The sequence below is a fragment of the Streptopelia decaocto genome (genome assembly GCF_964273445.1).
Source record: "Streptopelia decaocto genome assembly, chromosome: 5".
Classification (NCBI taxonomy): domain Eukaryota; kingdom Metazoa; phylum Chordata; class Aves; order Columbiformes; family Columbidae; genus Streptopelia; species Streptopelia decaocto.
The window spans coordinates 69913025-69939845 of NC_138659.1; the positions used below are offsets into that span (position 1 = coordinate 69913025).

Consider the following 26821-nt stretch of genomic DNA (forward strand, 5'->3'; position numbering starts at 1 on the left):
ACTGCAAAGGGGACTCTTTTCATTCAAACACGCTGAGATTCACTGTGAGGTGGGCATAGACATCTTCTGCCTTTCTGTTCCCATTTTCACTTCTTGCTCTTTGCTTTGGGGGAGGGAAATAAGTTATTTTCCTCGAGATTTCTTGCAGTGATGGATTCGCTGCTGAGCTAAGAGGAGAAATAGTGTGAATGAAAGCACTTAAATTTTCAGTGTGTGCAAACTCTTCTGCCAACGATTGCATTTCTTCTACCTAAAGGCTGAAGAATTTGTATCTTCCTGATGCTGCAGGGTGTACAATTTCAAACCCAATTCTTAGTAAACCGGTTTGTCACATGAAACTATGACTCAAATGATCTGAAATACTTAAATATTCCTGCTTCCCGGCTACTTCTATCACAAGAGATTCTTCCAGAACTGGTCATTCCAGATGCAAGTTTAATGACAGTGACAAATACTTAAAGGAAAACAGTTGCTGTTTATAATTTGGAGCAAAATTGTAAGTGTCATTTAATATAAAAAAAGGGGCAAATTGGTTCATATCTATGTGTTAGCAACTATGATTAATAGATTGAGATATAAATTATAATGTGTTGGGAAGCCCATCTGAGAAGCTTTGTAAATAAATAGCATTTAAAATTACTGCTCCTTCCAAAGAGGTTTTAAAGCGTGACGCGTGCTTTAAGTTTTTCTGGTGCCTTCTCCAACAGTGTAGAGGTTTTCCAAAGACTACGTTACAAAAAGATAGTAAATGCTGGCAAATGCCAACAATGTGTAGAGTTTTTCATGGTTCTGTTTGGGGGGTTGTTGCCAGAACGTGTCATTTAGACCTTTTGGGTACCGAAAGACTAAAAGTGAGATGTAGGGCAGGTGATTGTCCCGTAACTTTGACCCTGTCAGCTCGGGGGGGTTAAAGGCTCGTCCTGATTTTTGGGAGGTTTTTGGAGATGAGCAGCAAACGTGGTTTGTCTGCAGAGGAGGACACAGCTAAATTAGAAATGACGGTGTGTTGTCAAAATGTGAGAGCTTGGTTGAAGTCTACATCGCATGAAGGCAAATATACACATAGTCACATCTTAGAGATGATTCATGGTCTCGGACCACGTGAAAAATTGTGCTTTGTCCAGGATTTATGTGCTGAAAACTGCACTCCCCGATCAACGTGGATTTGTAAAACTGAACACCATTGCAAACATAAGGCTTGCTTCCTTTTTTTGTTGGTTAAAGACAATAAACCGAACCCCCAAAAGGCTTTAAAACAAGAGTGATATTTAGCTGCGTACAGGATGACAGCCTACAATTGAACAGGGCAGAATGTGACGCTTTCAGATCTAAAAAGGCGGGGGGGTGGGGAATAGTTTTACTTTCCTTTTTTGTACAAATCTCAATTCAGGTTTTACATCCCACATTGGCGAACCGCAAAGAAAAGTCGGCAAGGTTATTATTGAACTCCTTGCATCTGGACATGAGTTTCTAGGTACAAAGGCCTTTTTGGTACATACGGTGAGAACTACATTGGCCGGTAACGCGGATCAGTCTACCAAGATCCTGTTAGAGATGATGGACGGAACTCCACATATTTTTCAGAGAAGGCCTTGGACTCCACACGTAATGGACGTGGGTTAAAGGAACCAGAGTTTCCATCTTCCATGCTTTTTTGATTCAGTTTTGGATTTTTGCTTGGGAGTGGAGGAGTAGCTCTCCTGAGAATAAGGCAAAGGTGCAACCTGAGTTTCCTCGATAGGATGAAGTTTTCTCAAAACTGGCTGGAGTTTATCTTCTTGCTGCTTAAAATCCAATTCCACGCTAAAAAATAGGAAGAGAAAAAGCAGTTGGTTAACTAATAATGACGATGGAAAGGTTTCCATGAAGCCAACAGTGTGCATGCGCTTCCTTTATCAAACTCAAGGACAAAATAAAGGTTTAAATGAGATCTCTGCATTTCTTGCACCAAAAGGGATCACAGGGTCAAGGAAGGATAGACTGCAAAAGAGAAACAGCAACTGGAAATTTCAGAAGAAATTGTCTAAGCTGGAATAACAGAAATGATGGGAAATTAGGGTGGGTTTCAGTGCCACGGGCTTTGCAGGCTGAGCACACACCACCATCTAACACCGTTTGCTGATTTAAGTGGATTTTCTTATTCTCTTCGGGTGGTGGAGAGAGAATCAAAGATGCCAAGAGAAGTTTGGGATGTGTGCGTAGTTAAACTGTGAACAACATTCTGAGCAAAAACATCAGCGTTTCAGTGATCCGGAGAAACTTTAACAGCGGAGGAGAGAAACACATTAGGCAAGAATTCTAATATTCAAAGTATTTTTCCCACCTCCATGTTGTTAAGCAGAAAAAAGACTAAATCAAAGAAGATAATTTTAAAAGTTTCAGCTATATGCTTGAATTATACCTATGAATGCTGAGTTTTCAGGAGGCGGCTGCGCTGGGAATCTTATTACTGCAGGAGCACACTACAAACCTACTGATTAATCTAATATCCATCCTCGTTAACGAAAGAGCAATGCTGTCTTCAACTTAACACATTCTTGTTTGCGTTTTTACCCAAAAGCAGTTGGTTAGATAAACGCGGCATTGGTTTTGTGATAAGATGGGGATATCGGTGAACTAGGGATTCCCCAACACGTGAATTCTTTCAGTAATACAACATGCAATAGATTCTTCTCTAAGAGCGCTCTCAATCTCATTTAAAGTGGCATGCAAATCTCTGCGGATGTTGGTATATATTGGAATTGGTTTGTTTCTCAGTGTAAAGTTTTTTTGGGAAAAAAAAAGGCATTTCAGTTCTGGCATTGGCAGAGTTCATGTTGACTCTCAAAATGCTGCTATTCTTGCAGGGGAGCTTGCTTAAGAGCTACTTGAAATAGATGTAAAAGATAAATCACTCTAAAATACCTTGCCGAACAGAATAACCTTTTTTCATAATCAATTTTTATTAAAGATAGACCTCAAGAAAAAAAGTCTTCCTTCTAATCCCTATGTCAAAGCCCATGTTATTGCCGTTTTTTGCATTTGCAGCACAGTTCTGTCTTGCAGCTCTTTACATCCAAATGAAATATTTTGCTTCTGAAGAGTATAAAGAGGATGAATAAAACCAGTCGTATTATTTCAGCATCTACAGCTGTAAATTTTACGGAATAATTGGTTGTTGCCTATCAAGATCAATTTATCGAGCTTTGTAGGGTTTTTAATGTAACCACTGCCAGCAGACAAATGATTTGCTTGCAAATGTGGGGTTTAGTGTTATACCTGTTTGTGTGGCAATAATAACACAAAAACCTTCTCGTTCTGTCATTTTTCACATCTTTCTAAATTAGCTATAAATGACTTTATTTTTGGTCTTTATATCAAAGATATGCAATCCTATTAAATTCAGCAAGCGTTCCATATTTGTCTCATTTATATTTTGGTGGTAGAGCTGCAGATATTCCCCACAGACTGTCCCTCTGCCTGTCCCATTCTTGCATTCCTGAACTTGATTTTGTCACCTGTCACAGCTCTGACAATCTTGTTTTGCTTCGTGCTATTTTGGTATCTATAGGTTTCCTCTCAAAATGACCTTTTCTTGCCATATTCTCTATGCCATGTGGCTCTTTTCAGTTTCAAACTCCATCTGTTTTTCTGTCTCCTTAAGCCTCCCCATGATAACTCCATGAGCTTAATTAACAAGGACTGTATCTTCTTCTAGCATTATGCATGGCAGGGATTATAATTATTGGTTTCAGAAGCATTTTTCTTAGGTGAAATAATATCTTTCAGTAGACTGCCAATAGTGAATAAGCCCTACACAAACAAGAGATGGATCTAAATATTATGTAATACTAGTATCGCAAACGTTTGCCTGACATTTCTGATTAGGACATACTAAATATTCACTTACCTACAATATCACGGAATTTGGAACATTGGGTTGCAGTTTCTTAGTGTCTTAAATTGTTCCTGGCTGTGAAGCTCCAGTGCAAATAAGGCTATTTTTCTGTGTTTTCTCCCCAAAACAACTCTATGCTTAGAAGCTTTACAACAGACACTGTACATTTTAGGGCAGCTGCCTGTGCATCAGTGTTTGCGTCGACGTTGTTCCCATGAAAATTTGGCCAAATAAACTCAAATAACAGACCTTTGAGAATTTGGGTTTGATGTGCTCATTAAACACAGGCAAGGACTTTGTAATTGAAATTGCTGAAATTCCTTCACAGTGGGACGGGTCTAGTCCAGGACTGATCAAAACAGCTCTTTGCAGTTGCAGTTCTATTAGTCTGTGCTTGGCTGAGCCCCAGGGCTGAGGACCCAAATTCTGCCTTTTCTGTCATTGTGTTTTCTGCTGGGACTGATATGGGCACAAAGGGAACCACAAGGAGGTTTTTTCCTTTATTATTCTTTTCCTTCCTTTCCCGTTTCCCAGACACCGATGGTATTTATTGCACAGCACCGATGTGCGCCAACCTGACTGAGGAGCTTGGCCCAAACGTGCATCACCATCTAATTTTGTCTCTAGAAGAACCATTGACGTGCTGTGAATTTGGGTTTATAGCAAATGAGGCAAAGTTTGCAAAGAGGTAGAGAGGATGGGTGAATGCTGCCTTGACGCTGTTTTTATACACGACTGTTAATTTTGGAATTGAAGTCAGCAAGAGCCCCGGTGGGGTTTCTCTGTTTTGCTTTGGGCGTTGTGTCTCCCAGCCTTTGCTTTTCGTACTCGTGAAATGGAGTTATTGTGTTCGGAAAACAATGGCGACTCGCGGACTGTAATAACGAGCACCCCAGGACAGACTTGGAACACAACTGTTTGCTGTGCGGAATTTGAATTATTGTTAGGAAAAAAAGAGAAAACAAAATACGTTGAATAGCTGCTCATCAGTGAAGGGCTCTGTGGGAGAAGAGTGAAGAGCGATGGAGCTGGTGGATCTGGAGCACAAGTGTGATGGGGCTGAGGGACCTGGGGGGTTCAGCTGGAGAACAGGAGCTGAGGGGAGACCTTCTGATCTCTGAACTGCCTGAAAGGAGCTTGGAGCCAGGGGGGGTCGGGCTCTGCTCCCCAGGAACAAGCGCCAGGAGCAGAGGAAACGGCCTCAAGTTGCGCCAGGGGAGGTTGAGGTTGGAGCTGGGGAACAATTTCTCCCCCAAAGGGCTGTGGGGCATTGGAACAGGCTGCCCAGGGCAGTGCTGGAGTCACCATCCCTGGAGGGGTTGAAAACACAAGTAGCTGAGGTTCTCAGGGATGTGGTTTAGAGGTGGCCTTGGCTGTGCTGGGTTAGCGGTTGGACTTGATGATCTTAAAGGTCTTTTCCAACCAGGATGTTTCTCTGATTCTAGGCACTGCCTGAGTTCTCGCTGAGCGCTCGCGGTGCAGTAGCACTGATCGCGGCAGCTTTGGCTTGGCCTCCAGCCACTCTTGGAGGCTCTGAGAACATTTTGGAGGTGCTTTGGGGTTTGTGTGGTGCGATATGCCCGTGTGTGCATGTGCTGTGTAATGTGTGCGTGTGAAATCCAGTGCCCTCGAGAGGGATTATAACTATGTATGTGGAGCCCGTTATATGATAAAGGGGGAGATGTGGAGCCACGATGGACAATTTCAGGCCAGATGCTGAGGGTGGTGAGAGCCTGGCCCAGGTTGGCCAGAGAGGTGGTGGATGAACCATCCCTGGAGACATCCCAGGCCAGGCTGGACGGGGCTCTGAGCAACCTGAGCTGGTGAAGATGTCCCTGCTCATGGCAGGGGGGGCACTGGGGGAGCTGGGAAGGGCCCTTCAACCCTTCAACACCTCGCTCAGGGCATGTAGACAAGGTGGCCAACTTGCTCAGGCTGCTTCTCTCTGGCTAATCCCATCTTCTAAATCCTAGTGCTGGGGATTAGGGATCTGTGTGATGGATTATTCCGGTTTAGCTTCATGTATTTTTTTAAATGATTTTAAGAATATATGTTAATGAGTTTATTTTTTGCATGCTGTCAGCAGAGTGAACTTTTTCTAATTACGTTGCTTTATAAGGGATTGAAAACAGTTGCAGGAGTCAGAACCATTTAGTTTTAAGCATATGGACTGTGGGAGGGTATCTAGCAACGAGCTTAGAAATATAGATGGGTTTTCTTTTCTAACACAGTCACATGTTACTGATATGATTCATTTTAAGACTATTAGATGCTAATAATTGGATATGTGGGTTACTTGTAAGATTGCTGAATCAGAATAATTCAGGTTCAGGACCAGGTTGCTGAGGGCTCTGGGCAGCCTGTCCCTCTGCTTTGTACTTCAAGGAGAAACCTCCCTCCTTCTCCTCAACTTGAGCTTTTTCCATCTCCGTCAACACCCCTTCTGTTTATATTTTTATTGCCTACTTTGTAACCTTAAGGTCCAAATCCTGGAAGCATTTCTAGAACGGCTTAAATCTTTGTATTGAAGTAGGTTAGGTGAGGCAGGAATTAAAGAATATCATAGTATCTCCTTTTGGGTCACGTTAAGGGGATGACATGGCGTTAGTGCACGCCACATCTTGGAAGAATGGGATCCAGATAAGCACTAATCACTTGAAAATTAGCTTAATGCACTTCTGAGCAATCTCTGTTAAATTTCCTATTGCAACCTGAAAATCAGAAGTGCTGGGGATCCAAAGCATTGCCAGCGTTAGCAAGCCATGGAGATCCATTTTTACTATTAAAGCACCTTACAGTCTAGAGATAAGTTAGAATATAAATTAATTAATGTGGGTAGGAAATTTAAAAGAAAATTACTATTATACTCATTTAGTTACCTTATTTTGCTATCCTGGTGCTATATGAGGGATTTACGTTTGCTTGTCTTATTTTTCACTTCTAATTGCCATATTTATTAACTTCCATAATTATCACTATATCTAACCTTTAAAAGTGAACTACTTCCAGGTGTGCTCTGTGCTACCTAATTAACTTCATCCTCATCACTTTAACCTCTTTCATTTGCCCCTGTTGTTTTGAGAGTTTGCAGGTCATAGATATGAATAATTTATTTTCTGTTGAATAGCTGGGATACACTTTAGAATAACTCCAATATCCAAGACAAAACTGAGTACTGAAAACCAGCATATTTCAGAATTTCCAAGGAGTAAAAAGCAGCCAAATTAATGGATGATACAGCTTTGAGTAGTTTTTCCCTCCAAGAACTACAGCAGCATAGTCTTGATTTAAGTTTGTTCCTCTTATGCAGAAATTTGGTCTAATAAAAGGTTTATTTCCAGATGCTAAAATAGCCTTGTAGAAACTCTTGAGTACTTCTGGCCCTTGTGACCAAAGGGAAGTTTAGCACGAGTTCTTCAGGACGCTCCTTCGTGGAAATAATTCATGATAAAGGCCTAAGAGTAATGCACAAAATATTAAACAGAAGATTCCTCTCCTCACATAGATGTCTGTTCAAGGATTAAAATTCACATGGGATGGTAATTTAAACAGGAGCGGAAAGGGCAGTTCCTCTAAAAGATAATTACATGAATAAAACAGGCTGTGAAGATTTTAGTCCACGTGGGGTTTGGGTGTTACAGAATTGGTACAGTTTCTGCATATCAATGCAATTTCTTCTTGATAGCAAAATTCTGCTGCACTTCATTGTTTAAGTTGACTTTGTCCTGAAAATATAGGCTAATAAAGCTTATTTTCTGTCTTTAAAAATTTCAGTGGTGAATTTATATTAGTTTGTACAAGGTAGATATAAATGTTTGTCTTTTGTTTGTAGAGGATGATGGTGAAACTGCTTTGTGGCCTCGGATTATGAGCTATTGACGCTAATGAAATAGATTAACACTTGATAAAATTGTTGTTTAATTTTACTAAATCATTTTTTACTACTAACTTAAATACTGTCTGTAAACCACTATAAAGTCATGACACTTCATCCTTTTTAGTGACTGTTTCAGCCTGTTGCTGTGCAGTTGGGACTTGATATTCAGACTTTAAAACTATCGCGACGCTGTTGCTCAATTACATTCTTTTGGCTAAAGCGTAGTGGCTAAATGAGTATTTAATTGGGAGTGGGAGTGAACTGATGTGAGCTGGAGTAGGGACATGGAGTTAACGTGGCTTCTGACACCTGCATCTGGAGGTTCCTGACAAGTTCTTGAACCTATTTCTCATCCCAGAAATAACTAGAATTTTGAGGGAAATGGGGAATCAAATTATAAATGTGTTTTTTTTTCCTATTGGCTTCCAAAGCAGTTAAAGTTTTTGGTACCTTGTGGTTTTTAATAGTTTCTTAGTTGTTAAAAAAAGAGAAAGTAACCTTGTTGCTAGTATGTATTGCTTTCAATATAAAAGATATATAACGTAAAAATTGATTTAGAATCTTGGCAAAAATGGTAAATCTCATATGGACAAGAACTCTATTCTCAAAAGCCCCTTCTTAGAATGTTTACTAACAGTATTTTCATTTTTGATATTAAAAAGCAGCTAAAAACCCCTTAAAGTACAACAGTGTTTTTTTTGTTGCCCTCTACGCTGTCTCCAGCTCTTGTGCTACGTCTTATTAATATTCTAAAAAGTCGTCTCGAGGGGGACGAATTTAATTACATTGATTGTTTCTGCATTCTGGCTTCTCATCTGTGCTACACTTGACATTACTGGATGCAGCTGGGTAGTCAGTAGGACAACTTAATCATCCCTCCAAGATGCTGTTTCGCTGCGGTTTTAAAATCAAGGTTTGAAAAGAACTCTGAATATAATGTTACTGCGTTCAAAACTGAATCGTATTTAACAAAAAAATCCAATGTCAATTATGGAAAAGTTAAGGTTTTGTATTGAAATTATTGATTTCTCCCCTAAGGGCACAGGTTATATTAAGTCTCCTGTGTCTACTACTCGAGACTGAGGTGGGTCCAGAAGAGAAGATGCAGAACATCCAGTCTGTCAACCAGGATGATCCTCCTGCTCCGACGTGGACATTTACTGACAGCTTGCAGCACGCTCAAAGATATTATACCCAGGTTTTCAGTGCAACTTGAACGATTTAAGCTGAGTTTTAATTTCTGTTCCTAAAAACTCTTTTGCCTTGAAGAGAAATCACGTCACTCTGCAGCATTCGTCTTGCGAACTCTTTGCGAAGTTGCGCATATCATTGCATCTAGATTTAAGAGTAATTTAGTGTCGTTACTAATGAAATGTCATTTATTTCAGAGGCTTTAGTATGGTAGTGTTTGACTTGTGGAGGAGCAGACCCTCCAACAGGGCAGTCTTAGTGTAGTTTAATCAGCCCATTTCTCTTTTGTCCCTTCTGGCCACTTTTCTTGTCTCAGTAATTCAGTCTTCTCGCAGTTTTGCACTGTTGTCTGCTTTTAGACTTGTTGCCCGCAGCGTGTGTTCTCCTAATCTGTCAAAAAGCTGAGCCGATTTTTGCTAAAACTCCTCCTGGAAACGCTGCTTCAGGCTTCGGGAGCTGCAATCCCAACTGCTGTTGTGCTGGGAAATACTGCAGAGCGAGTCCTGCCTGCTACGCCGGTGCTCTTTAAACAGGGAGACACTCGAAATCTGTATTTCTGGAGTCATTTCTTGCTCTGAGCAAGAAATTGCACAAGGGTGAGCTCAGGAAAAGGGAGACTTCTGTTATTTATGTTTCTAAACAGTGCTCTAAAGGACAAATAAATATATTAATTGCTTCCTTGCCCTGCATGGAACAGCATCATTCCCTTTTCTAGTTAGCTGCTAAGTAGAAAAGATGGAGTTTTCCATCCTTTTTTCCTTCACTAATAGGCAGTTAGGGCACAATATGTAAGTAGCTCAATGTCTTCTGCCTAAATCAGAGACTGAGAATTAAGGGGTGAAGGGGGAATCCTGTGCTTTTCAGACTACCCAACACCTGTACCTTTGTTTTAGTTTGTATCTTCACTGTAATTGTCACCTTTATACATTTTTTCATCCGTGCTGATTTTCTGCAATACTCTGATACTGAGATGCGTTTGTTTTCCTCTTACCTGCCCCGTGTGAAAATATTCAGTTGGTTTTTAAGACACTAGTGGAGGAGGACAATGAAGTTGTCAGTATGAAACACATCACGAGATGCAGGATGGCTTCACGTCATGCCCACCGCCTGTTATTCCTTCCCTAGAATAAAGCACCTGCCAAAGTGGATCTCCTGGCTGATAAATTTTAGGAGGGGAACCTCTGCTTTAGAGAAATAAGAAGCGATATCCTTTCACCTTTTGCACCTGGTCCGTTTGCAGTGAGCAAACTCCAGGGGTTTCCTTCTGGAGGAGAGATGATAGCGGCTACAAAACGATCTTTAACAAAACCTGTAAGCAGTTTGTAATTTTTTTATGCATTTGACCATGAGCAAACTTGTCTTCACCTTCCGGAACCGTCCACCTTCACGGCAAACATCTCATTTAAAGTTTGTGGTGCTGTTTGTATTGGGCAAGACATATTTGCCCTGTGCGTTTTAAAACTTCTTCACTAATACAAAAGCACATAAACCCCTGGGTAGTGGTGTCATTTTCCGATAAATCCGCCTAGATTTTATCAGGTTCTCTTTGCTATAAAGTCTCTCTCTTAAAATCACTTTCTGAATCCAGTAGTTCCTGCTACAGAAATCAATTTGAAGTGTGTTGACCTGTTGGACAGAAAATGCTAAATCTTTGCATCTAGGTGAAAATGAACCTCACCCCATCTATTCTTGATCCAAATAGTTACACTTAGAAACAGGTGTTTGTTGATTATTATTAATTTAGTGGCGTCAAACTGATTTTTCTGTTTTCAAACCGGTTTTGTGTTACAGAAAAATCAAGGCCAGCAATTGATCTTGCATTAGTGAATAAATCATTACTTACACTTAGGAAAAAGTGGGAACATTGATATTTTTAACCTACCTATAGATAATACACGCACTGTTCCTGCATGTGTCGCAATTAGCCGTGTCTTGACCAGTCCGATATGAAAGCCTACAAAGACAAGAACACGAGGTCATTAAAAAGTAAGTTTTTTAACGTGTTTTTGCCTTCTATGATCCCTTTTGTAGAAATCAGAACATCGGGATTTTTGTTTAGAACTTAAATATTGCATACAGAAATCCAGCCATTAGGAAAACAGGATCAAAACCAGCATATTCAGCTTCACTGAAATTATTTTGGAAACTTAGTCTAATGACTGCAAGAAGAACGTAAGAGTTGTTGTACCTTTGTAAATTAAAGGGGAAAACAACAAGGAAACCAAGTTACGTGACCCTTTTCCATAAAGCTGCTGGTTTGCTGGGGTGTTTTCAGCTTTCTGAAGTTCACGAGGCTTTACCTATGTATTGGTGGACGTATAGAACGTAATACTGGAAAATGGCATCTACTTAAAGAATTATGTCCATCAGCAATGAGGTCTGAAGGTGTGTTGTAGGGATGCTTGTGTCTTATAAGGCAGAAAATGCCATTTAAATAACATTTCCCTTACTCACCAAGCCTACACGTGCCCCATCACGCTCTGGTTGGAAATCAGTGCTCTTAGTTTACTCACCTATTGTCTCTGAGTTGGTCAATTTGAATTACAATTCTTTTAAGGTATGTAAATACTTTTTTGTACATGGAATTTTCATTAAAATTAATATGTAATTTATGATGAGTTTTTCTTAAAGCATCATTTTCTTTATTGAATATTTTCAGCTTTTCAGAGATTATTTTCCTTTCAAACTACGGATTTAGCAACGTTGCCTCCTCTGAACCATCTTTTGAGTTAGAATTCTTTGTAAGCCCCAAGAATCGTACGCGGCATCACGGTGCTTGATTTCCAGAGGGCACTTGGAGAGCTATTTAGGACTGTGCTGTGCTGAGTGTTGGTACGCTATAAATTCAATTATTTCTATATAAATTAAACTCTTCATGAAGGAATTCTCTTGTTGATACCCAAGGGCTTTGGACTTTGACTGTCTTGTTTTGACATAATTATCTACATAAACACTTGCATGGAATTCATCTACTTCATGCCAGCAAGGGTTTTACTATGGGCGTAGTGTTGCCATGTGAACGTGGGGCAGTGAATTTGGTTTCCTCTGCTCACTTACTGAAGAATGGAGCTTCGTATCAGTGTAAACCACTAGAAACAGTTTGTGAGCACAGTCTGGATACTGGGTTCAGGAGGGCAGAGTTCTGGGTATTGATGTTTTCCTTATGAGATGGAGTATTTTGGATAAGGATTATTCCACTGTAGAAGAGCTCAGAGCAGTAACTTCATTGCTAAATGGGTTGGTGTTTTTTTGGAAGAGTAAATCCTGTGAAATGTGAAGTTTTTCATGGAACAAAGATTCCTAAGAGAAGCAAAAGTTGGTTTTGTTCTGGTTTAGATCCAAAGTGGAATAATTCACTGTACACCGAGTGAGATGCCTGGGAGCCAGGAGTTCCCCCAAGCTACGACTCCCGTGGGCAATGCACTTCATGTAAAACTAATCTCAGCATTAAGCCTTGCAGCTCATTTTACTAATCTTGGTTTTGGGAACACCTCATCGGTTTAAGTAGTATTCCATTTTCTAACTTGATTCAGTGTCTCCCTTTTTTAATCCATTCTTCACAAAGGTTAAAGTCAACCATGGTGAGGTTGTGCTGACCCATTGGGTGGTTAAGCTGCTGTGTTGGGGTCCGGACGTGCCCGTGATGCCTCGTTGCTCTCGGGAAGAAGAAAATCCATCAGCCTTCAAGTGAAATGTAGATCTAATTACATTTTGGTACCGAGGTGTGACCAAAAATCATGGATGTTGAACGAGAGGTTGTTGATTTTTGGCCTTCTGGTTGTCATCTGTCTCTCCTGGCCTCCTCGACCTGGAGTTTTCCATGTTAGTGCTGCAGTGTGGACTGTGCATTTCAGGTCTCCTAAAATGTGGTGCAGCATTTGGAACTGGCAAAAAAGTATTTTTTTTGCCTTTGTGTCTGTAAAGATAGTGACAAAGCTGTTGTGCACCATGGCCAGGAAAGGTGTGTTGATTGAAAGGGGACTGTATTTCCCAAGTAACAAGTGACAGGGTGAGAGAAAATGGTCTTAAGTTGCACCAGGGGAGGTTGAGGTTGGATCTGGGGGACAATTTCTTCCCCAAAGGGCTGTGGGGCATTGGAACAGGCTGCCCAGGGCAGTGCTGGAGTCACCATCCCTGCAGGGCTGGACAGACGGACATGAGGTTCTCAGGACACGGGGCAGTGATGGCCTTGGCAGTGCTGGGTTAATGGTTGGGCTTGATGATCTTAAAGTCCAGCCAAAACAATTCTCTGATTCTAAAGGCTTTACAGGACAGATCCGCTGGTATTAAGATGTGAAGTGCAGTCAGAGGGCAGTACTTGGCGTCTTGACATCTACTTCTGACTTCCCTGAGTAAGACCCCATCAAATCTTGCCACCTCCCGCTACCGATCAGCAACTCCCTGTTTCTTCCTCAGTGATCTTAGTAAGAAAGATAAGATAGATGTTCTAATTTCGGAAAAATATTTATCTTGTGGATGCTGAAGGGAATATTTTGGTTTAACTAGATTGCTTTCTGCGTAATTAACTAGAACCTGCACTACTTTATGATTGTTTTTTTTTCCAAAACCACTAAAGAAAATAGACTTGAGTGTGATTTTCTTTTTTTAAAATTTTTTTCAATCCTATCAATATAAAAACTAAATGTGGCACTGTTCATTCTTGCTTTGATGGCATGCATGCTGGTCTGCAAGAGAGGGACTGAATGCATATACTAAAATGTATTCATATTATTACCGTGTTTCATACTACTTTAGCATCTAATGTGTTTTGATATACACTAAGCAGCAGCTTCATTCTTTGTTACCTTACATCTTGTATTTTCTATTTCCATGCACAGATGGGCATGGTTAGTCTCCTGCGTTATGTGGATCAGGTTCTACAGAAAGGATGGCTCTATGTTCGTCGTGTTGGTACATCTGCATGGACTTGGCTGTGTCACCTTGGGAAGGATATCTCATCTCCATGCTCCATTTTTGATGTATGCTCGCTGTCTGCATTGCATATTATTTTCAGGAGGCCTTCACTTTATTGCATTTCTTTCAGCATTCCTGGCACAACCTGAGCTTAACCTCAATTAACACTTCCAAGTATTAAAATATTATAACGAAGAGCAACCGTTTTGCTGACATGGACTGGCAGTAACTAATAATAGGCTGCAATTTTCAGAGCAGCCTCGGGGAATGACACCCTCTAAATCCCTGTGAAATGCCGAATTCGTGCACCTGCTCGAGGCTCTTTTTTGAAAATACCAACTGGAACATGCGAATCTTCTTTGCATTTCAGTAGTTTTTTGCTCACATAAATTAGAGACCTCAGTGAGCTGAGGGAGTCTTAGATCTGTATATGCTGATTTTTTTTCCTATTCAGTAGGTAGCTAGCGAAGGGGCACTAATTCAAGTATCCTGGACATCTATTAAAAACAACGAAAATCTTACCAAGTGATTTGCAAGGATAGCTCTGTTACATCTGGATGTCTTCCCTTATCTGCTGGGATGTAGGGAATACTTCACATTAACCGAGTTACTTAATGGCGTGATTTTACAGAAGCGGCTGCGCACTTTTGATGTGTCACCGCCAACGAGGAGGATAAACAGACCTCAAGAATTTTTCTTTTGTGGATGTTTTTTATTAAAACAGAGCGAAACAAATTATCCTAAGGAGGCAGTGGGCCTTTGAAGTGGTTTTGAAGTGACAGTTCTGGCCGCACAAGCGTAGGCCGTGGTTCTCCTGCAGCCTTTGTGTAAACCGGTATTATATCGCCATGCACAGACTATTTATAGCGTAGCTGGTTAAACACGCTAATGTTACCTGTCTGTACAGAATAATGGTTTAAAAATAAATAGTCTGGTGGAGAACTTCCCAAAGCCTTTGTTTCCTACTGTAAAGTATTACAGAGCTAATATTGCTAATAACTATGCTTCAAGATAAAATTATCTGTACTTGCTATTAACATAATTTGCCTTTTGGCAGAATAAGATGGCTTTATAAAGTTACGTGTGTTTTAGTTGTCCTTATGACTTGAGTCATGTTTTAGCTGTGTAAACTGCAGGAAATTCACTTATATGTTTTGCACATTAGAATAAATTCTGCTGAGCCATATAGGTTTAGACTAACCTAGGAAAGATTTGCTATTCTAGCTCAATGGAAAGCCTCATAAATGCATTTCTACCAGCAAAATCATGTTTCTGTTGGATTAATATCTTCCTCTGTTTCCCTTCAGAACTTATATTCCGCTGTCAAGCCAGCAGGTATGTACAGATATACAACACCTCGCGTCAGCCTTTGGCTCAACTCAAAATGTTCTGAAAAATCACTTGCCCGATAGACCAGCAGAAAAAACGTTCTAGCCTTACTGCTGCTGTGTTTCATTATGTTCATAGTTAACCAATTAGCAGTTCTCATTTATAGATGATAGCAGTGCAACCTGATACAAATAAAAGTGTTGTGCTTTGAGCAATTATCATGAGGTGGTTTTGTTTGATGTCTACAGCTGGATGCGAATGTTGAAATGTTTCATGCTTTTCAGGGGTTTGTTGGGGTTTGGTGTTTGTGGTGGTGTTGGTTGGTTGTTTTTTTCTTGCCTTTTCCCTAAAGATTTTTCCTTTGCTTATTTGATTCCCCAGTACAAGCCCTGGGAGCACCCTTGGTGTGTCTTCTCATGAACACGGGCCGCTTTCTTGTGTGAAATCCCAGGGTGCAGAGCTCAAGCACAAGCCAGTTTGTTTCTGGGGTATGTTGGGAGCTGGGAGCGCTCACCGAGTCCCAGCAACACCAGCTGCGTGTCCCTGGTCCGACTGTCGTGGCACCAGAGGAACGGGGTGCTTGGATGCAATGTTATGGCCTCAAGTTGTGCCAGGGAAGGTTTAGATTGGATATTAGGAAAAATTTCTTCTTGGAAAGGGCTGTCGAGCACTGGAACAGGATGCCCAGGGCTGTGGTGGAGTCACCATCCCTGGAGGGTTGAATGGACAGAGATGAGTTTCTCAGGGACAGGGGGCAGTGCCAGTGCTGGGTTAATGGTTGGACTCGATGATTTTGAGGATCTTTTCCAACCAAAATTATTCTATGCTTATCCTTTCCTCCTTAGCTTAGATCCCTGATGGTCAGCATCAGTGGGGTGGTTGTCTTTAAGTAACTACTATGTGAGGATTAACTAGGTCGAGAGAGGTTCTCCTGCCCCTCTACTCTGCCCTGGGGAGACCACACCTGGAATCTTGTGTCCAGTTGTGGCCCCTCAGTTCCAGCAGGACAGGGAACTGCTGGAGAGAGTCCAGCGCAGCCACCAAGATGCTGGAGGGAGTGGAGCATCTCCCGTGTGAGGAAAGGCTGAGGGAGCTGGGGCTCTGGAGCTGGACAAGAGGAGACTGAGGGGGGACTCATTCACGGGGTTCCACTTAAATATGAGAAGAAACTTCTTCCTGGTGAGGGTGGCAGAGCCTGGCCCAGGCTGCCCAGGGAGGTTGTAGAGTCTCCTTCTCTGCAGACATTCCAACCCGCCTGGACACCTTCCTGTGTAACCTCATCTGGGTGTTCCTGCTCCATGGGGGGATTGCACTGGATGAGCTTTCCAGGGCCCTTCTAACCCCTGACATTCTGGGATTCTGTGTGAAACCTCAATGACGACACTTCTCGTCTCCGAGGCAAAGGGACAGTCCATGAGCTCAGGCAGCCCCGATCTGGGCAGCAACACGTTGAATGGACCAAGCATCAGTCCTTCCTGCTCAGCATGGCAGGCAGCCTCTGGTTGTCACCAAAATGGCTGGGAAGACCCTCATTGTCACAGTGGGGATGAGTATGTGTCTCTCTGGAGACATTCAAACCCGCCTGGACACGACCCTGTGTGATCTGCTCTGGTGACCCTGCGTGAGCAGGGGGGTTGGACTGGATGATCTCCAGAGGGCCCTTCAACCCCAGCCATTGATTGTGTGAAAAGAAAAACTACACAAATTCACTAACTCATTTTTAAAGGTTATTTTAACTGACGGCAGAAATCTTCTGATGCTCTGAAATAATATCAGAATCTTTTTTCCACTTATTTTTTTTTTCCTGTCTTGCTATTACAGGGCTGATATTATTCATTTGCTTTCTGCAAATACTTTGAATGTGGAGAAGCTTAGTGGTGAGATTTTTTGAGACTGTTTCCAAGACAGTAGTTTGTTGTCTTTTCCTGAATCCTGACAGTTGGAAGCAGATGACTAATTTTCTTTCTGAGGTATTTGCACTGTGGGTGTACGGCATGAGTCCCACGACAGCAATTCAAATGCTTTCACCCTGTAAATACATTTTATATTATCCTGAGGTTAGTCAGGGAGTGAAGTGTTACCAAATTAATAGGGATGTCTAGTGATTAAAAAAAAAATTAAAAATGTGTTTCAGGTGAAATCACAAAATCTTACAAGAATTAGGTGCACACAAGGTCTAGCATCTCTCTTGAATGTTTGTGCCTCCATCTCATCAGAAAAATCAGGAGGATAATTAAAATGTCAGGTCTTTCTATTAATAATAATAATTCAGGGAATTTATTTTCTCTAGTTGAGTAGCAACTGTATTGCTGGCGTGTAATTCTTAGGTCGCAGAGCTCTGGTGGGTCATCGGAGAGCACACAGCAGCAGTTTCGCTGGGACAGGGTCTGTCCCTTTACGCCTCGCACTCGAAATCTCTTGCTGTGATTTCCTCCCGACCTCAGAGCATCATTAACCCGAGACCTGTGAACCTGCAGCTCAGCATCACCTCAGCTGCATTCTCCCTTTCCTGCAGCGTGTCGCCTTCCTCTCCCCAGGTCCCATTGCTCTTCCACCCCCAAATCCACCTCATTTTAAAATTAATTCCTCCTGCATGCCATTTTTTGGACACCGATTCACCCTGAGCTGAATTTTCCCAAGTACTGAGTGATTATTCACCTCCCTGCGCTGTGGCTAATCACCCTTCGTCAGCCGCGGCACAGAGATTCAGAACTGCACAGTTTTAATGCAAATTAAATCCTCTCAAGCGGTCGGACCAAAGGCTGTTTCATAGGCGTGGACTATTAGTGCATTTATGGGTGAATAACTGTATTAAAACACAACACCTTGGGTTTTGCTGGAGTCGGACTTTTAAATGAAGAAGACTACTAACAGGCATTGTTTCTATAGAGGTGGGAAGATAGGAGAAATAAGAAGGTGGTGTTATTTTTCTATCATTTTGAAGTGATTGATATTTTAGTGTGAGCTCAAATACTCTGTGTTTATTACACATAAAAGCCTGTACCAGCTTACAACAATGTGTCAACCATACTATATGCAAACCAAAGAGCTTGCTTAGAATTCTAAATACTACACAGTAGCAGAAAATTAAGGATATGGAGTATGATTGCTGGCCATGGATCTTGCTGGTTGTGTGGTACTCGCATGAAGGATGGGGAATTACATGAAACAAAAACCAGCAGGAAGGACCCTGCAAGTGCTGAACTCTTGCTGTTGCAGCTCAAATAACTCTTCGCAGGTCTCGGTGCTTTCTACTTTCTCATTTCCTTAAATAATGGTAGTTTGAGATTTTTACTGCAGTGCAGGAGAATCTGTAGAGCAGCAGTTTGGTGTTTGCTTGGGCTTTGTGTGCAGATGCTCAGACAAGTCCCGTCCCTGAACGTTTTTTCTGAGCTTGTCTGGATGACAAAGCAATAGGTAAATCTCTGCGTTTACCAAAGAAATGACCTAAGTCATGCCAGGCTGAACTATTCTGGAGTGTAAATTACCTTGTTAATGTTAAAATACCTCTGCTCATCGCTACAATCCAGTGTCTCGTGCTGATGAATTATTAGACCACACTCAGCTTCTTTGTGTCTTCTCAGGATATTGGAACCAAGAGAAAAAGAATTATAGGAGAAAAAAATAGTATAGGCAACACAGTGCTGTTTGGCCTCTTCTAGTTTGTTCACGCAGCAAGTGATGTGGTGAAAAACATCCTCCATGTGGTTAGTAAAAGAGGGTTAAGCACCATTTGGAGCGATTTCCAGCCTCCCTTCGGAAGGGACGTTGCTGCTCTGCGAGATGCAAAAACAAACTGGCGCGATAAACTGCCGCAGAAAAGTTCTGAATTGCCGGGTTTTGTTTAAGTATTCTGTTAAACTGCTGCTTTTTTAAGTGTTTGCTTGTATCGTGGTAAAAATGGTTCGATGCCAGCTGCAGGCCGCAAACCTGTGCCTGTGTGTTGGACTGCTCTGCATGTTTTAACTTGGTTATCTCTTCACTCATCTATCTTGAAGATTCCTCTGTATTTGCAAATGAAGCCATTAAGAGCGACAAAACAGTGTAGAGCTGTAGTTTTTCCAGGGTCTGAGCTGAGAAGAGTTACTGGGCCTGTAATTAAGCCCAGCAGTGGCACACGGGGAGGATGGACAGAGTGCCCAGGAGCTCCTCAATGAAACCATGTTCTCCTCCGGTTTCTGAAACAGTCCACAGATACTAATATTTGAACCCAGCTCAACTCTTCATAGGCTGCGATGCTTGTTAACCTTCAGTTCTCTGAATGTGTGGCAGAGGAGGTTTTGAATACTGAACTGCATGTTTATGTCTTAATTCTGGCACTTGGGAGCCTCAACAGTTTAAAAACAAAATGCCCCTCTTCAGACAAGTCTTCTTACGACAACTGTCCAAGGTTCAAATCTGTTTTTCCCCCAGTACATCTTTGTGTAAGCACAAGGGCTGGGAAGGAAGAGTCAGCTAGAAATCTGGGGATTAATCTCTCGGCAAACAAACAACAGTGAGAAATTTGAGACTATAAAGCTCATTTTGTCACATTTTTACACGACTGGATCGGTGCCTGGCTCGTTGCTCTGTCTCTTTAGATTCTAATACAGTCAAAATGCAGTTATTAAAGGATTACTCTAATTGTGTAAAGAGAAAACTGGTAATTCAGTACCTAAATACCATCCTCTTTAAAAGACTGATTTTAGCAGGAAAACTCTCCTTGCAGGTATGTAATTTGGAGAGCTCGGTGACAGTTGGATAAGCTTCCCTTATGATCCGCAGTAATTCAGATTAATGTATAATATTTAGCAAGAATGTAGTCTGCTTATATTTCTAATTGTTCTTTATAAGACTTCACCCATGTTTCCAGATTTGAATGGTGGAAATTTGCTTTTACTGGCCTTTATGTCACTGCTGCCAATGTGATGGAAAAGTCTTGAACTTTAATTTCACTCCAAAGCCTGAAGTGCTGCCGAACGCCGCTGAAATGGGGAGGTGGCGAACGATATTTCATCTTGTTTGTAAAGTCTGAGTAGCAACTGGATATAAATCAGATTACTTTTCAAAGACTTTTTCTTCAAATTGTGCCTGTGTAGTATATGCAGATGAAGAGCTGGGATATATCAGCAAACTTAGTCATATGTTCTGAGACTCAGAATATTCCTAGTGTGACTTTTTTGAGAAAACAAAGCATTAAGATCAAGTGACTTTGTTAAAACACTACGTTAATGCTTTTTGTTTGTTTGATGTTTATTCCACGTACTGGTTGTTGCCAACAGTTCACTTGTCATTTTTGTTCATCATTGTTTGCTCGCTGAAGACCTTTGACACACGCCTTTCGGGCAATGATGATGCCTGACAGTTCAGCTATTAATAATTAGAATTAACTGTATACTTAGAAAAAGAGAGGGAGTAGTTGTATGAATGGCTGTAAGAAAAGGAAGAGAGGGGTGTTCTGCTGCTGTTGGAACTAGAACATAAAAACTGCTGCTACCGTAGTCAAATGGTTCACTCCAAGACTGATCTTTGTGGAAAAAGCAGAAAAAATGGTATATATGAATCAGAATATGCAAAAAACCCTCCACCCAACCATCTGCTGGTCTCTGGTATAGTCAAAATGAATGAGACCCCTCCAAAGGACAAGCAAAATGGATGTGTGTGTAAAGATCAGAGTTGAAAATAAAGCTAATTATTGTAGTTCTGTTCCAAGGGACTGCTGTTGCAGTCTCTTAAAACCTGGTGGCACTCAGTAGATCATAAAATTCATGCGTCACAGACGGAATTTGTTGTATTTTTATGGTTTTCATCTATTTATTTGTAGTCCAGCTGTCTTCTGCTGTTAAGCTTATCTGTCTATTCCATCCCTCCATTTCCAGGTTTTCTCTTAGAGATGATTTTCTTGAACGTTTCCTTGGCCGCGTCTAATTGAAAAAGCAAAACAAAACCCAAAGCGGGGGGAGATCCCAAATGAAACCAAGTCATATAATTTCTGCAGCTGGCTTGTTACTTCCAAAGCTTTCAGAGCGCTCAACACTTTCTTTTCTCCTTATGTGACATAAGGAACTCCCTTGTTTCTAAGAGTATTGGCTCGTGTGTGTCGATGGGTTGAGTTAAACAGAGGAGGTTGTTACTACCTTTATTTGCTCTGTCTCCTTCATCTGGGCTGGACTTGGAAGTAGCTTTTGAAGAGGGGAAAAGCAAACAATCTGGGCAATAATTGCTTGGGTTATCTGACTTGCCCATCATTCCAAGCCAGGATGACAAATTTAAGCTCAGCTCTTGTGACCTTGGGGATGATTTCTTGCAGTATTTTTGAGACATAAGTATTTGGGTGATGCTCTCGTCTCCTCTTTGCTTCAAATGTCCATCCAGACACACACTGTATTGGTTTATTTTCTGCTTTGAAATAATAAGAGACCCAAATATCCCCTTATTCGTTGGAAAATGTGAAATGACATTTAAATCCTGTCCATGAGAATGTGTTCTTTTGAAGCCTCTTTGAAGGAGCGTGGGACTGCTTGTTCCATGAGTGTTGTTTCAGAGCTCTTTCAATTCCTGAACCACAGTTGACTAATAAATGAATATAAATTATCTCTGAAAAAGGTTAATTTAACTCTTGTCTAATGTGTAGCATTTGGCCTCTCAGAGCCAAAATGCTGTGACTTATTTTTGCATGGCAAATTGAGTACTTCGTTTATTAAAATTGCTGATTTTTTATATAATGAGAAGGGCCCCGATTACTTTTCACAGTGAGGGTTTAAAGGGCAGGTCATCAGTGTTCTCCAGCTAAACAATACTTTTGATTATCTGTTCATCTTCTGTTCGCTGTTTCACAGGCTGTACTGCAGTTAGCCAGGTTTTAGAATTATTGACCTGCATTTTGCTTTCAATCCTGCTGACCATACAGGTAAACAGAGCAGAGTTTGGCTTAATGGAGTGCACTGTATCTGAAAACAGCCAAACGTGTCTATAGTTTGCTAATATTTTACTAGTAGGTAAAGCAAACATTCGGGGAATCAAAGTTGTGTTGTAAAGCTGCACCTTGCATCATAGAATATTCAATATTTTCTCCAACTTTGAGTTGGAAGTCTGAATTGAAGCTGCAGCTCTGTTGCTTTTACTCATGCATGACTTAACACAAATTCCTTTCGCTGTGATTATTTTTTTGGTAGAAGCTTCCACATAGTAAGGTATAATTACTGTTTTGCCAAAGATTTAGTAAATAGTCATGCATGTAAGAAATACAGAGTTTTAATAGTCTCATTGGATCTTGGGGGTGCGGGTCACGGGGTAGCAATTTCAACCCCAGTCCTCAAATCTACTATGTGTTATTTCGATAGATTCGATGCATTAAAACCACAGAGTGCCCGATGGCAAGCTCTGTGTTTCCTGATGGCCCAAATTCTGCATTCTGTGACCAAAAAATGGAGCCTGAGCCCAGTCAGAGGAGCAAGGCCATGTTGAACCCTCACAATCTTGGATTTGGTTTCATTGGGTGTTGGAGCTGCTCTGTCTTTCTCCTCCAGTGGCTTTTCCCTTTCCCTTCAGCAGAGCCGAACGCTGGATGTTGTTGCTAATTGCAGATAATGTAGTACTGACATTTTCAAAAGTATACGTAGATGATATTCACCCAAAGGATGATACTCCTGTCTTCAGAGATGCTGGTACAATTTTGCCGGCATAGACTCATTTAGTGATGAATTGCAGTAATAGCAGTTCAAGACCTACAGCATATTAGTGAAAATGAATCCACTGAGCACTAGTCCCATGGCACTACAACAGCACTTAAAGAACACGGATTTTCTTGACGGGAGAAAAATCTGATTAAGAGATTTAGCTGTGGGTTCTCTCTCCTTTATTTTTTTCACTAGCACTGTGTTATTTTATTTGTTCCTTGATGTATGTTATTGTAAGGAATTTAATATACATAAGAAAACCAGAGAGTGCCATAAACATGGAACGTTGTTTTCTGCTTTACCAGATGGAAGACTCATATATGTGACATAGCACAAGTACTACTTTTAATTTCTTGTTATAAACTGACCGAACACCTCTTTATAAAAGGAAAAAATGATCAACACGCTAAAATAGAGAAGACACAGAATAGCGTACACAGTGGTGGGTCTCCGTGGAAAAAAAGTCATAGAAATGAATGCAATAATTGGAAAGAATTATCCTAATAAAAGGATGGGACACCCTGTTATCAAAATAGTTGTCTAATTTGAGGGAAATAGGGATAAAGACAGGCTTGGTGTTAATAATGTATTGGTGCTTTGCTGGAGAACAGAGTGTTCTTTCCACTCTGGAGTGTGATCAGTGGAGAACAGAAATGTCCCCAGCATAATGCTGGGCTCCTATGTGCCATCTCCATTAAAATCACCCAGGTGCTAGACAATTAGAAGGGTCTGGAATACAGGAATTCCTGAAACAGGAGAAAATATGCAAGTATGCATCTCCCTCCTTTCCTCTTTCCCCATCTTTACATCCTTTGTGTCCCTGCTATCTGAAATCTCACTTGCAGATATTTTACTTCCAATTTATATAATGAACCCTGACCACTGGTGTAACTGCCACTGGTTACAGTTAACGTCAAAGAATCATTAAAACATATTGTCTCTTTCACACAGCACAGTGTGTTGGAAAAGATTTCAAAATGTGTGATGTATCTTTAGGTGGTGATTTCACCATTGCTATGGGGGGAAGTAAAGGAGTGCTAATAAACAGGCTCATTTCGGTCAAATATCGTGTAATCTTGCAGGATCTAATACACAAGTCTATAAGAAGCAGGAGAAGTATTCTGGAGAAGTGGGGTTTATGGATAGTTAGACTATTTTAGGGCTGGTATTGGCTACGGCTCTGCCAGGGCGGCAACTTCAGAAGGGTTATTTGAAGATACGAGCAACCATCAATAGGTGGGCAAGACCTCGACCTCCTTTGTGTTGAGGACAGGGATACACTTCTAATGTTGGCTACGCTACAAGGCTCTGCTCGTGTGAAGGCAATAAAAACCAAGTATTTGCTGCACCCGTCGCTCTGCTGTCTTTGGAAAAGATAAAACTTGATATATAAGCGTGTGGAGGGAGCACGGGCGTTGATAGCAGATGACTTTAGATGACTTTGGGCTTGGATGCGTGTGTTCGTGTACACAGAGTGCTTGACGATCAGATGATGAGTTATGATGAAAGATATTTTTGTATGTTTTGTGATTTGACAAGCAGCACGTCACAGTTTCTTTAAGTTAAGAAAGTCAGAGGAATACTTTTTCTGGATAATATTTTTTAAAAATCTCAATAAATCACTAATCCCATATTGCTTTCAGCTAGATCAAGAAGCTTCCCAGTCTGAAGAGCCGGGATTTGACAAGGTGTTCTAAAAATACTGTAACCAGCTGTAAAACAAACTAAAAATGCTGTGGCTGTGTTGACAGCAACGTCCAACAGCCAGGATGATGTTTTAATGAAAAGCAGTTGGAATTTTTAGGATTAACAAGATGTTTTCTGCATTTCTAGAGGAAGACTTGAATTGCAAATCTTAAGATGTACATTCTTGACTCAAATTAAAACGTGTGCTGCTTCAAGCAGCAAGAGCTACTGGTTTCTGATTTTAAAATCCAGATTTCTTCTGACAAATCATGATTTAATAACAGAAGAATTTAAAAACACAAACAGCGTGTGTACATTTTAAGGTGCACTATTGAATAAAGATTAGCGATCTAAAGGCACGTAAGTCTGAAAAATGCTTGTTAAGGTAACATAAGAGATGCATTGGACTGTTTAGGTAAAGACTAAAGCTTGTACTGTGTTATAGCAGCTAATATTTGTAATGCCTTATAGGTTGATTTAAGTAACGTAAGTTAGGGATAAACAAAATTTGGTGGGGTTTTTTATGCTGGAGTTTGTTGTGAGTAGTGTGAGTGCTGCAAAGAAAGCTTTGGTACTCCGAGTTTTCATTTAATTTCCTTCTGAAAGACATATTAAAAATTCAGAAGGTGAAAGTAAACCAGACAAGATTCATATGCCACTAATGGAATTATATTAAGAGTTGTAATAACATCCCTTAATCTTAAAAAGGTAAGTCTCTTACGGAATTAAGGGTTTTCTGCTGCTTTTCAAGCCGTGTGAGATATCACGGTTAATACAAGTTGTTAATGTGAAAGCAGCCTCACTAATCCTGTTTGGAGAGCGGCTCGTTCTGTGCTTGTTACCAAAGGTACAAGAAAAGATATATAGGACAAATAACTACAGAATAACATCATAGGACAGGCGGGTAGTAAATCTGTGCGGACTGCTGGTGGGTTTCCCTTGGACTTGCGTCTAAAGCAGCAAAACCGGCTCCTTGTGAGAAGCACCATGTGTCAGATCTTGGTTTGCAGTGGGGCAACGTGCAGCAATGGGCGCAAACCTATGTGAGCGAATTCAAGGGCAGGACTTGCTAGAAAAGGCATTAAAACCAGGTCATACTCATTTAAAAAGCTTCTACTCACCCTTCTCTGTGAGCTTCTCCTTTCTCTAGCTCCTGTATAACACCCAACAACACTTTTATGGTTTCCTGACTAGAGCTGATCAAATTCTCCATCATCTGAAGCTGCGCTTTCAAGTCCACAACTTCCGTGTGAGGCACGATTTGTTGGCATTCCTCGCTCACCGCCACGGCCGCCCGGCAAGGCTGGTTCTCCTCCATAGGCGAAACGTCGATCTGTAGGGTCTGTTCGCTACATTCGGTGGCTTGGCACTGCGCCCGCGCCGCGCAGGCTCGGGCATCTCCCGCCTGCGCCTGCACACCGTTGAGGTGCACCGTCCTCTTTCTGTCCTCCTCGGCTGCCGGGCACGGCGACCAGTCGCTCTCGGCCGCGAGGTCGAGCAGGTCGGTCTGCGAGGCGGCCGACGGCAAGTAAACGGTGGCCACTTCGGTCTTGAAGACCCTCCCGTGGAGGGGCTGGGCGGCCTCCTCGCTCCCCGGCCGCCCCGCCGCCGGCTTCCCGCGGCCCGGCTCCTCCAGAGCGGGGTCGGCCGAGTTTGGGAGAGGAGGAGACTCTTTGGGAGAGCTGTGCAAATCGCTGCTTCTCCAGGACTGGGCGTTGATGCGCTCGTTGAGGTGGGAGATGAACTCGGCCGTCTGCAGGCTGCCGCCCTTCCTGCCCCACTGCCCCGCGTCCCCCGCGCTCCCGCCGTCCTTGTCCTTCGCGTCTATGAGAAACCCGTTGTTTTGACCCTTAAAGGTGTCGACAGTCGAGGCGCTTTTAAGAATATTCCCTTTTTTCCGGTCTAGAGGAAAGGTCTGGTAACACTTTTTAAGATCGGGTGAAGTCTGAACTCCTGTGCTCTTGGTGACGTTGGGTATGGACCTCCGGGCGGGCACCGTCATGTACTTGCGATACGCCGTCTTGTAGGAGATGGCCTTGGCTTCCCTCTTGTCGGGATCCTGGCTGCTGGACAGCTGTTTGTCCCTCTGCTCGTTCTGGGCCTCGCAGATATCTTTAAATCTCACCTGGAGGGCTTTGTTCCGTTTCTTGATCTGCCGGTTGGGATCCAGCGCGTATTTCATCTCCAGGGCGAGCGAAGCCGCCGGCTCAACTTCGCTGTCTGAGGCGGTGAGTAAGCATTTGCTGGGCTCCTTACTCACCATGATGCCTGCACGCAAAAACAGCGCAA

General features: G+C 41.8%; 2 protein-coding genes across 2 annotated transcripts in view; one reads left to right on the forward strand and one right to left on the reverse strand.

The window, feature by feature from the left end:
* DOCK1 (dedicator of cytokinesis 1) overlaps positions 1-26821 on the forward strand; it is a 273982-nt gene that overhangs the window by 93056 nt on the left and 154105 nt on the right. The gene's annotated exons all lie outside the window — the stretch shown is intronic.
* On the reverse strand, positions 1283-26795 carry INSYN2A (inhibitory synaptic factor 2A; the record flags this gene model as incomplete). The annotated part of the gene is made up of 3 exons (XM_082054439.1): positions 1283-1803; positions 10828-10899; positions 25654-26795. The coding sequence occupies 3 exons, from the start codon at positions 26793-26795 to the stop codon at positions 1620-1622; spliced, it is 1398 nt and encodes a 465-aa protein (XP_081910565.1). The 3' UTR covers positions 1283-1619.